The sequence below is a fragment of the Prionailurus viverrinus genome, chromosome C1, assembly GCF_022837055.1.
Source record: "Prionailurus viverrinus isolate Anna chromosome C1, UM_Priviv_1.0, whole genome shotgun sequence".
Classification (NCBI taxonomy): Eukaryota; Metazoa; Chordata; class Mammalia; order Carnivora; family Felidae; genus Prionailurus; species Prionailurus viverrinus.
In genome coordinates this window covers 185,951,503-185,965,872 of record NC_062568.1, presented here as the reverse complement: position 1 = coordinate 185,965,872, position 14,370 = coordinate 185,951,503, and the positions used below count along the sequence as shown (strand labels likewise).

General features: G+C 56.9%; 1 protein-coding gene across 1 annotated transcript in view; it reads right to left on the bottom strand.

Annotated features, from left to right (window-relative positions):
* Nucleotides 1-10,393, bottom strand: part of GRIK3 (glutamate ionotropic receptor kainate type subunit 3) — a 222,880-nt gene extending 212,487 nt beyond the window's left edge. The window contains 1 exon segment of the mRNA XM_047870978.1: nucleotides 10,279-10,393. Coding sequence (XP_047726934.1) covers nucleotides 10,279-10,393 — 115 coding nt within the window.
* Between the last annotated feature and the right edge of the window lie 3,977 nt (nucleotides 10,394-14,370).

The following is a 14,370-nucleotide window of genomic DNA, read 5'->3' as shown; positions in this document are numbered from 1 at the left end:
TGGAGGCCCCAGGGTGTGAGGGAAGGCACGGTGCCTCCTGCGGACTTGGGTGTTCAGTATAGTGGAGCGCAGAGTGTGTATGAGGCAAGGAGGGATGCAGTATAGGTCTGCCAACCGGGGCATGTCCTAAAGGGCCTGAAGGTATAAGGAAGCTAGTGGGGTTTTGAAGCGGGTTAAAGTATAGGATCGTGGATCCATGATTACTGAATTAAGTCAACAGACTCTGACGTTGGTCATTTCCTGCCTAATGCGTCGATGGCAGAAATAGCTGAAGGGAGGGAAGGCGGGCTCATCTCAGGCTCAGATGGCACGGAGCAAGGCAAACAATGGAAGAGGAGCCACAAAAGCTACACTGTCCAGAGCAGCAATTCCCAGCCCCCACCGTAGTGTAGGCCAATAACCACTTAACCTGTCCACCACAGACCCCCCAGAGGGAGGCCAGGTGAAATCCATGCCTACTTCCTGAGGATGCTGAACCAGAAGCAGGCTCTGGTGGTCCAGGAACAACGAGCAAGAATAACTGCCTGAAGGTTCCATGGTGGGATTTACTGAGGATAAATGACAGGTCCTGCCTTTAGGCTCAAAAGATCAACTGCCAAAGGGAAGATGAGAGAAGTTATAGATCAGCAGCGATGCCTGTGAAAAAGACCAGGGGATCTCAAGAGACCGCCAGCTCAGTCTAACTCGGCAAAGTGAAGTAGCTGCTGAGAAGGCTGAACTGGCCTGGGCTGTACAAGGAGACACCGAAGCTGAGGTCCGAGGAAGCCAGGTGCTCACTGGGTGTAACACACAAGCAGCACTGGGGTTAGCTTAGCTCTCAACGCCTGGTGGGAAGAACTGAGCATCTCTAATTGGGAGAAATGCCTTTACATTTCCGTAGGGTTGCATGGGAGGATAGGGAGCAGACCAGAACCAGAACCAGTGAGCATGGCTATTGTACCATAAGAGTAATGGACACCATTTGTTGAGTGCTTCCCATGGTTGTGGTCTAAACACTTCATAAGCATTAATTCATTTAATCCTTATAACAACCCTGTGAGGCAGATACCATTATCATCATCATCATCATCGTCATCATCATCGTTATTATTATTAGATAAATTTGCCCATGATCACACAGGTGGGAAGTGATGGAGGCAGGCCTCAAACTCGGGCCAGAAGATTCCAGAACCTGTGAACTTATCCACATGCTAGATTGTAAAAGTGCATTGAAAGCTGCTCTTGTGCGAGGCATACTAATTCTCACAATGAGCCCATGCGGCCAAATCTATTATTATCCCCATTTTGCAGATGAGGAAATCGAAGGCTAAGTGACTTATCCCAAGGGCCAGAGCCTGGACGGGGGAAAAGGTTTAAGTTCAGACAGATGGATCTCAGAACCTATACTCCCAACATCCAAGTTCTATCGCCTTCCCTGGGACTGCAGGGAGACAAGTTTTGGGGGGGGGGGGTATTTGCAACAAAGATTGGAGTCAGCCGAAACATTCGCAGTAAAGAACAAAAGAGGGTCAAAAGTAGTAAGCTTCCTATCTCGGGTGATGTTCCATCAGAGACCAGATATCCACCTATAAGGGGGGTTAGGGGAAGGTCCCTCCAGTGACTGAGAACAGTGGTCCTCAAAGGGTAGTGCCCAGAGGAGCAGCATCAGCATTATCTGGGGACCTGTCAAAAGTGTAAAATCCCAGGTCTCACCCCAGACCTATCAAATGAGAAGCTCTGCGGGTGCCCGGCAATCTGTAGTTTAATGAGCATTCCAGGTGATTTTGGTGCAAGGCTCCGGTTGAGAACCAGAGGCCTAAGAATGACCCCTGGGGTCCTTTTCAGCCTAGATTCTGTGATTCTCCACCACAGATAGGAAATGTGATGCGTGGAGCCCTGGGAAGTCCTTGGCTCCCTGCTCCTGCTTTTCCGCCCAATTGGGCAGGCTTTTTGGAATAGCATATTTCAGTTCTGCAAAGCAGATGCAGGAAGGCTTTGCAGAAGTCTCCCTCGTTCCCATATTTAAAGAGCTCATCCCTGCAGTTGTTCTGAGAACTCTATAAACCCCCTTCCATCGGCAGCCTGTCTGCATCAGTCCCTTTAATAGCGCAAGGCTTAATTGTCTCCTATGGATCGGAACCCTCTTCACACAAACTGGAATCTTAGCTCCTTCTCGCTCCCTTTTTTCCCCTGCCTTCCTTAACCACCATTCAGCATGGCACCAAAGGATTTGGAGTCGAAGCTGCCACTCCCCCCGGATCTCACTCCATCTCATTATCTCCGATCTGTATGATCACCATGGGGACTCTCTCCTCCCCAGCTCTTGCCGTGGCCTCATTACTTGATGTCTCCCAGCAGAGCCAGCGGTCTCTATCCCCTGGGGCCCAGCCTCTAGCCGCAGACCCTCTCTGGGCCATACTAGCCTGCCCAAGAAGCAAGACTGAACTCTACATCCAAGAAGGACTGACAAGGATTCTCTGGATCAGTCCCTAAAGAGCATCCCACAACCAGGGTGTCCTCGGTCCTGAATACATGCAAAATGCATTTCAGCTAAAACACTGCACCTGGGAGGAAGAACCAGCACCCCATGGGCTGCAGGTATGTGATAAATAGCAGGTCAGGAGGAGTCTGGGAGCTGACACACAGAAGCATCCCAAAGGGCACCTCTCTCTCCCCCTAACGTGGTAGATAATTGTCACAGGCAGCCGGACCCTACCATTTCCACTACGGGGCATGTGGGTGTGTGGGCAATGGGTAAATAAATGCCAGGTATTGAGCGGCACGGAGTACTGGGCACCAGGGTTGGCACAGGGTACGCAGGAAGCAGACAGCCTCAGAGCTCACAGTCTGATGGCAGGAACATGGCCTCCAACCTTGGAGAATCCTTTCTCTCCCAGCATTTATTAAACATCAAGCACTGAGCAAAGAGCTTCATACACTTTATCATCTTTAATCCTCGCACTGACTCTGTGAAGACGATACTCTAAGGTTCGGCCACAGGAAATTTTTGCAGGTCAAAAACATCTGAATGTAGTCTCACTTAATCGTAATACTTCTATCTTAAAATGAAAAAACGGAGACCCAGGGGTAAAGTGACGCGTCCAAGGTCACGCGGCACAGACATGTGAGACGCACGGTCTAACTCAGGTCCACCACAGTTCATCAAACCCAAGCCATGCCATTACGTGTTGAGGTGCCAAAAAAGAAAACATCCTGTAGGCAACCCCAGCTTTGACACGTGAGACACGTACTGACTTCAGAGAAGGGAGAAGGGAGAGGAGGAAAGTCCATCCTAGAATCAATGAAATATATTATTTGGTTCCCCCGCAAAAATTCATTCTGCCTCTTGGTAATGATGCGGGGGGAGCTGGCCTTACACACTCTGGAGCAGCTTCTGGCCTAACGGGGGAGGCAGGACACGCACGCACTAGAGAAAGCCCTAGACAAACCCACAAAGCATAACTACAGCCAAGGCCAATCAGCATTAGCAAACAAGGCACAGAGGTCCAAGGAAACAAGGAGGGCGACATGGGAAAGTGAGCTTTGGGGAGAGGGGAGAGCCAGGTTTGAGTAAAAGGCAGTGGGACCCTGGACATAACTCCAAAGGAAATAGAATGAGGCAAGGCGGGGCAGAGTGCTCTGTGCTGCCTATAAAAGGTGGCCGACAGGGAACGAAAGCCAAATCAGAATGACCTGTGGTCCTCAAACCCAACCCCTTGGCCCTCGACCCAGTGTCCCCACTCCCAATCACACTCAGGTAGGATTTCGTCTCTGGGGCACAAAGAGAAGCAGACGAAAACGGTGACTCCATGAGCAAACACAGGTACTGGTCCAGGCCAATGAGGCACTTAGGGGCACAACATTTAAGGAAGCGCCCACTCTCATGGTCAGTCGTGCGAATGCAGGGTCACCACTAGAGAGCCTGCTTCAACTCTGCTCCCTAGCTGCCTCGCTCACCTCACCCCGGTGCTGGCCCTGTGCTGGTGTCAGACCCCTCAAACAACAACAAGAAGAAATGCTGATCTTTGGACAGCATTTAAGTTTTTCTGGAAAGATGTCGTACCTCTTTGGCTCTGTGAGGCAGACAGTATCGTCCCCATTTTTACAGAAGGGGAAACTGAGGTCCTGGAAAATACCATGAGCCCTCTGATTGTGCTTATCCCAAATCTGTCACCTCTTTAGGGGCTCTCAGCATGCAGTTTCCCCCCACTTCCAAAACAGTTCCGTCCCTGGAAGCCACCATTATTCCAGCCTCCTGGGTCCCCCAGAAGAAGGAACATGAGGGACAAGGAGAGTAAATTTGATTTTGCCTTTGCTCTTCCAGAGGTGGCATGGGGAAGGGTGGACTGAGCAGCTCCTGCACCGACGTCCCCACACCCTACCACAGTGTCTGAGACAGCAACAAATATTCCAGGGCCCAGCGTCAGTGGCCTCGGATTGTCCACCTATCTCAGTGACTGGCAAGACAGGCTCTATTCGGAAGGGCAGAATGTGACTCTTGCTTAAAAATAAAATGACCATAAAACCTATTAGCCTGGAAAGGATGTCGGAAGGGAGAGGGGATGGGATTGGGGAGGGGAAAGGGAGGTGAGGGGAAAAAGAAGAACAGAGAACAATTCGCGACCACCTTCTCTGGTCAGGTCACTAGCTGATGAGGACAGAGGCGAAGACGAGGCACAGACATGGAGCCCTTCCCTCATGGCTCTGACGATGTCTTTGAGGACAGCTCGGTGGTTTCCAGGGGGACATGTAGGCTGGAGTCCCCGGAGCAGAAGGATTCCTATGGGTGGACCAGCCATAGCCAAGGGAGAGTCCATCCTTTATTTCAGGCTTCCAGGGAAGCACTGGGCAGAGTCCAGAAGCCCAGACAAAGTGAGATGTAGTCAGTGTAAGTGTCTATTGGTGGGAGGGTGGGAAAGACCATCCATCCTTTCCTGTCCAGGAAGCGTATCTGCCACACAGCTCATCAACAAGGGCTATCTGCTTCTGAAAACTGGCACTGGCAGGGTTAAATGTCACAGAACTTACAGAGCCACCTCCAACACAGGGCCAAACACAGCCCGGCCCTGTGAGGACACACTCAGCGCCCAGAGCCGTGGGGGTGGGGGTGCTCCATTCAGCACCTGTGCAAACTGGTGGTGCTTCCTCGTCCTCCGCCCTCACGGACCGTCAAACACGCAGGACCCCTGCAGTCAGGCTGACAGGAGTTCTTATCCGTCTACCACTCACTGCTCGTGTGAGCTTGTGCAAGTGACTTTGCCAAGCTTAGTTTCCTCAACTGCAAAATGGAAATGATGCCCGCACGGCAGTGAAGGTTAAATAAGATGGGGGAGGGAAATGCAGCGGCATTTACTGAGCACTTACTATGCGCCCGCATTACTAGTCAGCGTGTGAAACACCGCGGTGCCTGGCACCTAGTAAGCACTTCTTAAGTGGGGGTCATTGTTATTGTCGCATTGCTGTGCATTATTTTGATGTCACTCCCGACCCAGGTGGGGTCCCAGGCAGGAGACACAGGGATACCTCAACACAGGCACACTGCCCCCTGGTGCTGCTGTCGGGGAACGGCCACCTGGGAGAACAGCTATTCTGGCGAACAAGCCCCAGCCCCGTCTGCACTAGGCCCTGGGCCCATCCATGCATCCAAAGCTCCAGCCCCATCACACCAGCCTCGGGAGGACCAGCCCTGTCCCCAGAACTTCAGTCCTCTCTGCTGCTGCCCAGCCAGATGGAGCACTGGCTCTCGCCTCTCTGCATTCCCTCTGGAGGGTCCATGGCTCGGGCTGAAGCCACAGGAGGCAGGGGCAGCAGTCTCTCGCAGAATGGAGGAGGCTTGGCCTCAGCAGATCAGAAACAAACCCAGCTGCTGAGTACCACCAAGTCTCCTCTGACAAGCACACCCCAAGCAGCCTCTACCACCTTCCCTGTACATGGCCTCGTGCCTCCCCCAAGAGGAGGGAGCGCTGTGATGTCCACAGAAGAATCTGTGCTTCCTGCCCCCTTGCGTCCCCCCACTGCGAGGGGGTTGTTTCCTAGAGCAGGGACAGAGAGTGCCTGCCGGAACAGGAGGACTCAGGGAGGCTCCCAGGCCCCAGAAAGGACCCTAAAAGCAGCCAAACAACCTTGCATTCCTGAAAGGGTGGGGGGGGATAAAGGGCCGCCCCTCAAAGCCCTTTCAAAATAGCACATCAGGCTGGACTGGCTGTCAGGCCAGCAACAGGGGAATGCAAATGACCTTGGAAGAGCCTAGTCAGGACACAGTGCCTGGCTCACCCTGCATAAGTCACCTCTAAAACCCCCAGCTCATCCTGATGTCAAAAGACTGTTTAGCGCAGTGCGAGGCAGGCATCACGAAGAAATTAAACTCCAGCTTTGAGGAAGAGGGAAGCCCGGGCTGACAGGAGCGGCTGGGCTGGAAAGTGGAGGCAGAAATTGCTCAAGTTAATGCCTTCCAAGGCCCCTCGGGCCACTCCCAGGTCTTGTCTGAAGCTATTTACTTCCAGGGGGGAAAGCCCTATTGATCTTCATTCAGCTCCTGTCTGCTCCTACAAGGCGGCAATGTTTCAGCGCATCACCAGTCACTGTAAGAAATTCCTCATTGTTTTACACACGGCTCCCAAACTCAGGAGACGAATGGTCAGGACCGTTTGGGTGAACTGATCGGAGACAATGAAGACGAGGCTGGTTGGGGAACTCTGGGGGAGGGGGATCTCGTTCCCCAGGGAGAGACTGCTGTGACTGCCCGCTGGCCACCCCTGCCCGCCCCCGGCCCAGGTTCTGGGTCTTGAGGCTCATCTGTTCTGCTGTCTGTAGATGCTCAGAGAGTCCAGAGCTGAGCCAGTCCTTCCCTCTCTACCCCACCCCCATCCCCAACACATACACCTGCTTTATGTCTCTGCAGTCATTTGGCTCCCAACCCCCCCCTGGCTGGCTAGAGATCATCACCATCCACCAGGGCTCCCCAGCTGCCGCCACCACTGTCTGGTTCCCTTTTCAAGTTCCAAGCTGGCCCTCGATCCTACCATATGCATGTAATATGAGGGAGCCTCGTGTAACCATGAAACCTACAGTGGCACAGACAGTCCCCACCGTCTGCACTAAAAGGAACTTTGAAGCCACAGAATATCCCAAACCATCACAGCCAATCCAACGGTGGTTTACAGATGGGGAAACAGAGGCTCAAGGTTGGGGGGAACAGTGGGATTTGACCACAATGGCTCAGTAAACGGGCAGAAGAGAGAGCAGAAAACCCAGGCCTCCTAGCTCCCAGCCTAGGGCTCCTCCACTTCAGCTTCTAGGTCATATAACCAGGAAATCCAGGTTCCCACAAAAGGTCACTGAAGCTCATCTGGCTGAGATGATCCATGCATTAAACTGCTTCCCATGAGTTAAGACCGGACTCCATCCCAACAATAATAACGATGATAAGAGTAATAATAAAATGCCGAACAATATGCCTTGAAAACCTTCAATGAGCAACACTTGATAATCACACGCAGATACATCTTTCACATATTCATATAAAATAATCAATGATCATTTTTTCCCGCAGACTACAATCCAATTACTCTCTCTCCCTCGCTCTCTCCCTCGCTCTCCTTTGTTACTTGCAAACCATCCAAGCAATCAATGCCTTGACCTCTCCCTCTGATAGACACAATTACAAAAAGACAGAGCAATGCAATTCATCTATTCAAGACGGATTGTTTGAACACTCTGTCACACCGCTGAGCTATCCATCTCCTTGTCTAAGAGGAAATTTCAGCCCCCAAAAAAGGCACAAAGAGAGGGGGCGGGTACACTGCTCCCAGCCCAGAGAGCCCCTCACACACCTGCAGGAAAACCCTCTCCCAAGCTGGTGTTTGAGGATGCCTGCCTGCTGGAGAATTCGGCTCCAGGAACAGCCAGCTCAGGCACGAATCTCGGGAACCACAAAGCACCCAGCATACTCCCGAACCCCATTTCCAGGACCTCAATTCCTGCAGCCTCAGGCAGAAAACCCTGGAATCCCACGGGTGGATCAGAAAAGGGAGATGGTGGGGGACCCAGCCAAGGCAGTGTGTTTAGGTTCTGCATAAGTGTGTGTGTGTGCACGCACGCGCGCGTGTGTGTGTGTGCGCTCCCGCGCGCATGGGCCCGCCCATGTCCACTGTGCTTCCCTGGCCCCAGCTAAGGCTCCAGCCCGGACTCCCAAGGATGGAAGTTCAGCTCCCTAGGAAGCTCCAGAGAAGCCCAGAGGCCTCGGAGCCTTCCCATCTTCCATCTAAGCTGGCACAGCTCCGGCGGTCACGTTTGGCATCCACACAGCACCCCAGTCCTCGGGCTGGGAATCAAATGGGGCAGGGCTCTCTGATATAAATGGCTTGGGCCGACGTGCTAATTAATCCTGGGGCTTAATACAAAGAAGATTAGAAGAGAGGAGGGCTTTGCCATCCTTAATTGCATTATTACAACATGAACCCAAGAAAGGGCAGGCAGGCTGGGGCTTCCCCTCAGAGCAGTGAAGAGCCCCCAGTGAAGTCAATTTCACAATAAGAGGGGGCAGGTAAGGACACACCATCCTGCCCCTCCTTAGCTCATCCTTCTGGGGCTGTCCTCACCTTCTCCTGACTTCCTGGGGCCCCAAAAACCTCCACCCCTGAAGCTAGGCTGGGAGCATACCCAGCTCCCCGCGTGCAGACGGAAGGAAAGTGCAACGCGTGGGACGCGCGCAGAGCACCTTTTGGGGCCCCTCTCCTTTCTCTCAAGGGCACTCTACCACGTAGGCCCCCAAAAAGCAGGGAAGGAAGGAGGGAATGAAAGAAGTGCTGGCCCAGTACTAAGGTTGTGCCCGCCCCTGGAATGCTAACCAAACAGGGAGCTGGGGCAGGCAAAAAAGCAGATACAAGACGTTGCTTGGCTTGCCAAGAGCAGCCTGGGCTGCAAAGGGTTAAGCCTGACCGTGAGGGATGTCCCTAGAGTCCCGTGCCTGGACTCCTCTGCCTCCTGTGCCTCTTGTGCCTCGGGTGTGAGTCTGCCAGGGTCCCGGGCATGGACTCAAAGACCCCAGCGTGGGCAGCGCTGAGCACCGCGCACTACCCCCACCCGGATATTGAGTTCCAGAGGTTGTGGTATCCAGGAGCGAACCACGAAGATGTACCCCTCAACCCCCCGATTCCTGACCACCTCCTAGGAAAACCTCAAGTACGGAAACCAAGCCCGACCTCGGTTCTCTGCATCCCCTCAAGCCTCTAGCAGTCCTCTCCTGGAGAAGAGCCACAAGGGGGGAAGGTGGCCCTGGCTCAGCAGAGCTCTCTGCCCGCCCTGTGCCTGATGCTGGTGGTGGCGCCTCGCGAACCCAGGAGGCCCAAGTCTCCGGCCTGGCGGCAGGCTCCCGCGTGGCCAGGCCGGGCCCAGCCCTGGCGGGCGCGGGCCTGAGCCCCGCAGGGTCTCCCGCACTGCCCAGAGCGCTGCTTACAGGGTGCCTGGGGCGGCCACAACAAAGTTAAAGCCCGGAGTAGGAGTCTCCGGCGAGAAGAGAGCGGAGACGCGGCAGCCCCGGAAAGCCGCGCGCAACCCCGCCAGCCGCCGCCAGCTGCGGAGGGATTTCGGCTAACTTTACAAACCGCTCGCATCCCTCCCGCCACGTTCCCGGCCGCGGCGGGCAGCCTCCGTGGCTTCCTTCCCCGCCCCCCTTCCCCCCAGCCGCGAGGGAACGCAAGAGCAACCGGCCGGGGCTGCCCCTCCCCTCCCCCAAGCCACCGGGCTGGATGGGGCACCCCCGAGGCCGAGGGCGGCGGCCGGGAGGAAAGACCCGCCGCCAGCCCCCCTCCCCTCCGTCCTGCGAAGCCGTCCCTCGCGTCCCCGCCGCGGCCGCTGGAGCTGTTCCCCAGGTGGGGGCGGGGGCCTGCCGGGAGCGAGGAGGAAAGAGAAGTTGGCGCCTTCCCCCAGGGTTCCCGCTCCGCGGAGAAGCCCGCTCCCACAACTCGGTCTGTGGCCGGTCGTGCCGGCAGTGGCCGGGAAATGAGCCCTCCACTCGGGCTGGGGCTGGAACGCTTCGCTCCTCTCCGCCAGGTCTGGCCTCTCACGAGCGCTCCAAGGGCCCCTCGCCCGCCGCGGCCCGGCTGTCTCCTCCCCACTAAGTAGGGCCCGTGACCCCCGGCTCTGGAACTTTGCCCTGACCGGGACGAGCTCCCGGTGGTCACCCGGCCCCGGCGGCCCGGAGAGATCGGGAAAAATCTCTTGGGATCGCGTTCGTTGGCTCCCCATGGCCGCCCCCGCCCGGGCGCACAGAGACCCCCGGCTCCGGGGAGCCCTTACCGATCCGGATGACGTGGGGCATCCCGCGCGAGTCCGGGATCCAGAAGGCGCACACGAGGAGCCCGGCCCAGTATTCCCAAACCAGACTCCGGAGGCGCCGCCAGGGAGCGGTCATCGTTGGGCGCCGCCGAGCGTGCCCGGGGCGCGGCCGTGGCGGGCTCCCTGGGGCGGCAGCTCTAGGCGCGGGCGCGCAGCAGCCCCCGAGGCGCCGCCTGGCCCAGCTGCCCGGCTCCTGAGCGCCGCTGCGAGTGGGGGGCGCCCCGCGGCGCCGCGCACATCTTACTGGGGGGCCGCCCCGCCGGCGCCCGCCCCGCCCGGCTGCCGCCCACGGGTCGCCCGCGAGCGAGGCTCCTGGGCTCCGCCCGGGCTGCGCTCGGGCTCCGCTCGGACTCCGCTCCGGCTCGCGTCGGCTCGGCTCCCGCGCGGGCTCCCACCTGCCCCGGCTGCCGGGCGCTGGCGGGCGGGCTGCACGCGTCTCCGGCCGCTCCTCCTCCAGCCGCCGCCAATGCTATCGCCCGGGCTCGCACAAAGCCCCGGAGTGGAGTTGCACGCGCGCACACACTCCCTCCCAGCCCCCTCCCCGCGCCCTGCCTCCCGCCTCCCGCGCCGCCCGCCGCCCGCGCTCCCTCCGCGCACTCCCCCGCGCACACACACTTCACACTCACGCCCGCCGAGGCGTACACTCGCGCTCTCACACCTGCGCAGGGGGCGGGGAAGGGGACCCTGGACCCGGTTTAGGGGGACGCCCGGAGAACGAGGATTCTCCTCGCTTCCCAGATGTCCCCATCCGCCCTGCCGCCCCCAGTCCCTTCAACTGCGAGGGCACGGAGCCTGGGAGCCGGGCGTGGAGCAAGGGAGCTGGCACCGCGAGCTGGGCGACGGCGGCAGCCTAGCGGCCCGACCAGCTGGAGGAGACGCGCCCGCCGGAGCAGAGGGACGCGGAGCCCGCCGTCTGCGGAGTCTCGCCTTCCAGCTCCCACGCAGCGGGCGCAGGCTGGACGGCGGCGGCGGGAGACGGACCCGGGAACCGGTTTCCCTCCCTAAGCCCATGTCTCGGGGAGGCAGAGTTGGGGCTGGGGCTCCGGGAAGACAGAATCGACCACGCTGGGCTAGGGGAGCAGCGGGAGCTGGTGGCGGTGGGACGGCCCATGCCAGACCCTGTGCCTTGGAAGGCAGGACTTGACGACGCCCGGCAACCACAGGGGTTTCGGAGGCAGATGGCTAAATCCTTAGACTCGGAGGGCATCTGAGATGCACCCTGGTACCTACTTCCCACCCGTCTTCCCCCAACTCCCCAACCGTGCAGGAGGGGCTAGTTCCCTTCCCCTTTCCTCCTGAGAACGAATAAAGAGAAACTGTCATTTTCTGTGGGATACAGCGAGACCCATGGGGGGGGACAAGCTAGAAAGGGTTAAAAAAAAAAACCTTGTTTATTAGCAATAATAAATTTTTTTTCAAGTGGCGCTGGGTGTCGAGGGAAAGGAAGGGCTGTGGAGCGAGTCTAGAGCAGGAGGCTGGGAATTACGCAGTTAGGCGAGTTTAATGACCTTTTTGACAGAGACAAAGCGGTGCCGATACAGTAGATAAATAAACGGATCTGTCACCGGGCAGCGGCTAGGCTGTGTGTGAATTTATTTTTCTCATTTAAATAACTTGATCTATTCCATCATTCCCAATACCTCCCATTTGCCAGCTGTCTGGTAAGAGCATGGCCCCCAACATCTGAAAAGCAAATCTTTGATTTTCTTACAAATAGACTATGAGTCCAGTTCTATCCAGCCCGTTAATTTCCCTGGCTTTTCTTTCCCTTCCGTTCTGGGAGTAGGGCACGTTGGCATTGTGTGGAGATGTGACACTGCAGCGTGGCCAATCGTGCCACTTGGAAGGGGACTCCCTCCCACCTGAAGGGAAGGCAGCCAGGGAGCAGGGAGGAGGATTCCCAGGGCTCTTCTTCTAAGAAGGGGAAGAGGTGTGCCATCCTCAAAGACCCAACAGCAAAGAGAGGTTACCGGCTTCCGTCTTTGCCCGAACTTCGGCCTTCCTCACCCGTGCGCAGCAGCGGCTGGTTTCCCCAGCAGCCACTGGAAAATGTTGCCCAAGAGACCAGAGGGAAGGACATGCAGACCAGAGCCAAAGAGACAGCAACTGCCACCTCTTGATAGAGAGCAATGGGCCCCAGTGGGCACCAGCAAGGAGGAAGCGCGGGAGAGGGGAGCCAGAGGCCCCACCCTCCAGGATGAAGGTGGACACCCGTCCCTGTCCCCTGGTTTAGTTGCTCCAAGAGGCCAGAAAGCCCAGGACCGGTCTCTAAGAAAGGAAATTCCGGTGCCCAGATGGGGAACGGAAAGGGGGTTGGCAGGACCTGAACTCAAGGCAATGGATGCAGGGCTAAAAAAGCCTCGCCAACAGTGCCCAAGCATGGTTGGGAGGTGGGGGAGGAGGCAAGAGCCTGGATGCTAATTCTGTCTGGTTATCCTGCAGGCAGCCTCTTGCCAGGAGAGGGGTAGGGTTCAGGGAACAAATGGCCTGGCAAGGAAACTGCGGAAGCAGAAGGGAAGAGGTACGACTCCAGGGGATGAGCAGATCTGGACCCTAGACCAGAACCCTATGCCGGGACAGTGAGAGTGAGGCATGAAAGATGGGGGGCAGGAGAAGAAGGAGTAGCCTTCAAGAAAGCCAGCACAAGAGGAGAGGTACTAGAGAAGTGAATGGATGAAGGTGGAGGGGGAATCTGAGGCCCCCAGGGCACGCTGTGGCCCTGTCCCCTGCAGCCCCCTGGCCAGGTCCAGGGAAGCAGCACAAGCTGGGCCAGGCTTCCTGCCGCATCCCAGAGTGGGCGGGTGTTAGCCAGCGCTGCAGAAGGAGGCTTCCCTCTGCTGCCACGTTGGCTGCGGTGGAAAACAGCCCCCAGCTGCAGAGGCTGTGGGGCTCAGGTCACCGGGCCCGCAGCCCCTCGGGAGCCCCCGGGGTCAGAGGGAAGCGGGCTGACGCGAGCCCAGAACTGGGCCTTATTCTGGACCTCGCTGCAAGCCATTTTGTACCACAGAGGTCTCCCCAAACTGACAGGAGCCCGCTCCCTTCCAGGCTGGGGAAGGGTGGGACGCATTACGTCAACAAAACCAACAGCAATGATAATAATGACTGCTAGTATTTATTACATGTTTTCTATATTCCAGACGATGTACTTACTCAATGTACCTTACATGCATCACTTCCTCTAGCCCTCTCCACAGCCTGCCAGGATAGGATCCCTGGGATTTTTACATTTTACCGTAAAGACTCTGAGCCTCGGGGAGGTTAAGAGGTTCAAAGTCACAAAGCTAGTGTGTGACCTTCCTCCTTCCCCCTTCCTCCCTCCTCCATTCCTCTTTTTCCCTCCTCCCTTCCTCCTTCCCTCCTTTCCTTTTCCTTTTCTCTCCCCTTCCTCTTCCTCCTCCTCTGCTCCCTCCTTCCTCCTTTCCCTCCTCCCTCCCTTCCTCCCTCCTTCCTTTCCTCCTTTCCCCTCTTCCCTCCTCCCTGCCTTCCTCCCTCCTTCCTCTTCTCTTCCTCTCTTCCCCCTTCCTTCCCTCCTTCCTTCCTCCCTCCTCCCTCCCTCCTCTTTTCCTCCTTCCCTCCCTCCCTTCGTTCCTCCTTCCTTCTTCCTTCCCTTCTTTCCTTCCTCCTTGCCTCCGTCTTCCTTCCTTCCTGTAATACTTGTTGGCCATCACTGCCAGGCACTGTGGGTGAGGACCCAGGATCCGCACACAGTCCTATCTGCCTCTTAAGCTTGCAGGCTCGACCCTTATCCTGTCCTGCTTGGACTCAGCAGGGGATAGGCTCTAGCAAAAGGTCCTCATCACCTCTGCTGGAGGCCCACTGGGGCTTCCACACAGTCCTATCTGCCTCTTAAGCTTGCAGGCTCGACCCTTATCCTGTCCTGCTTGGACTCAGCAGGGGATAGGCTCTAGCAAAAGGTCCTCATCACCTCTGCTGGAGGCCCACTGGGGCTTCCGGCTGCTTGTAGAAAGGCTAAGAGTAGAATAGGATCGGGGCCCTTTACTAGAGCAAACCGTGGCGCCCCCAAACCTGCAGCCCTCTCTCCCCGTGGTGGGG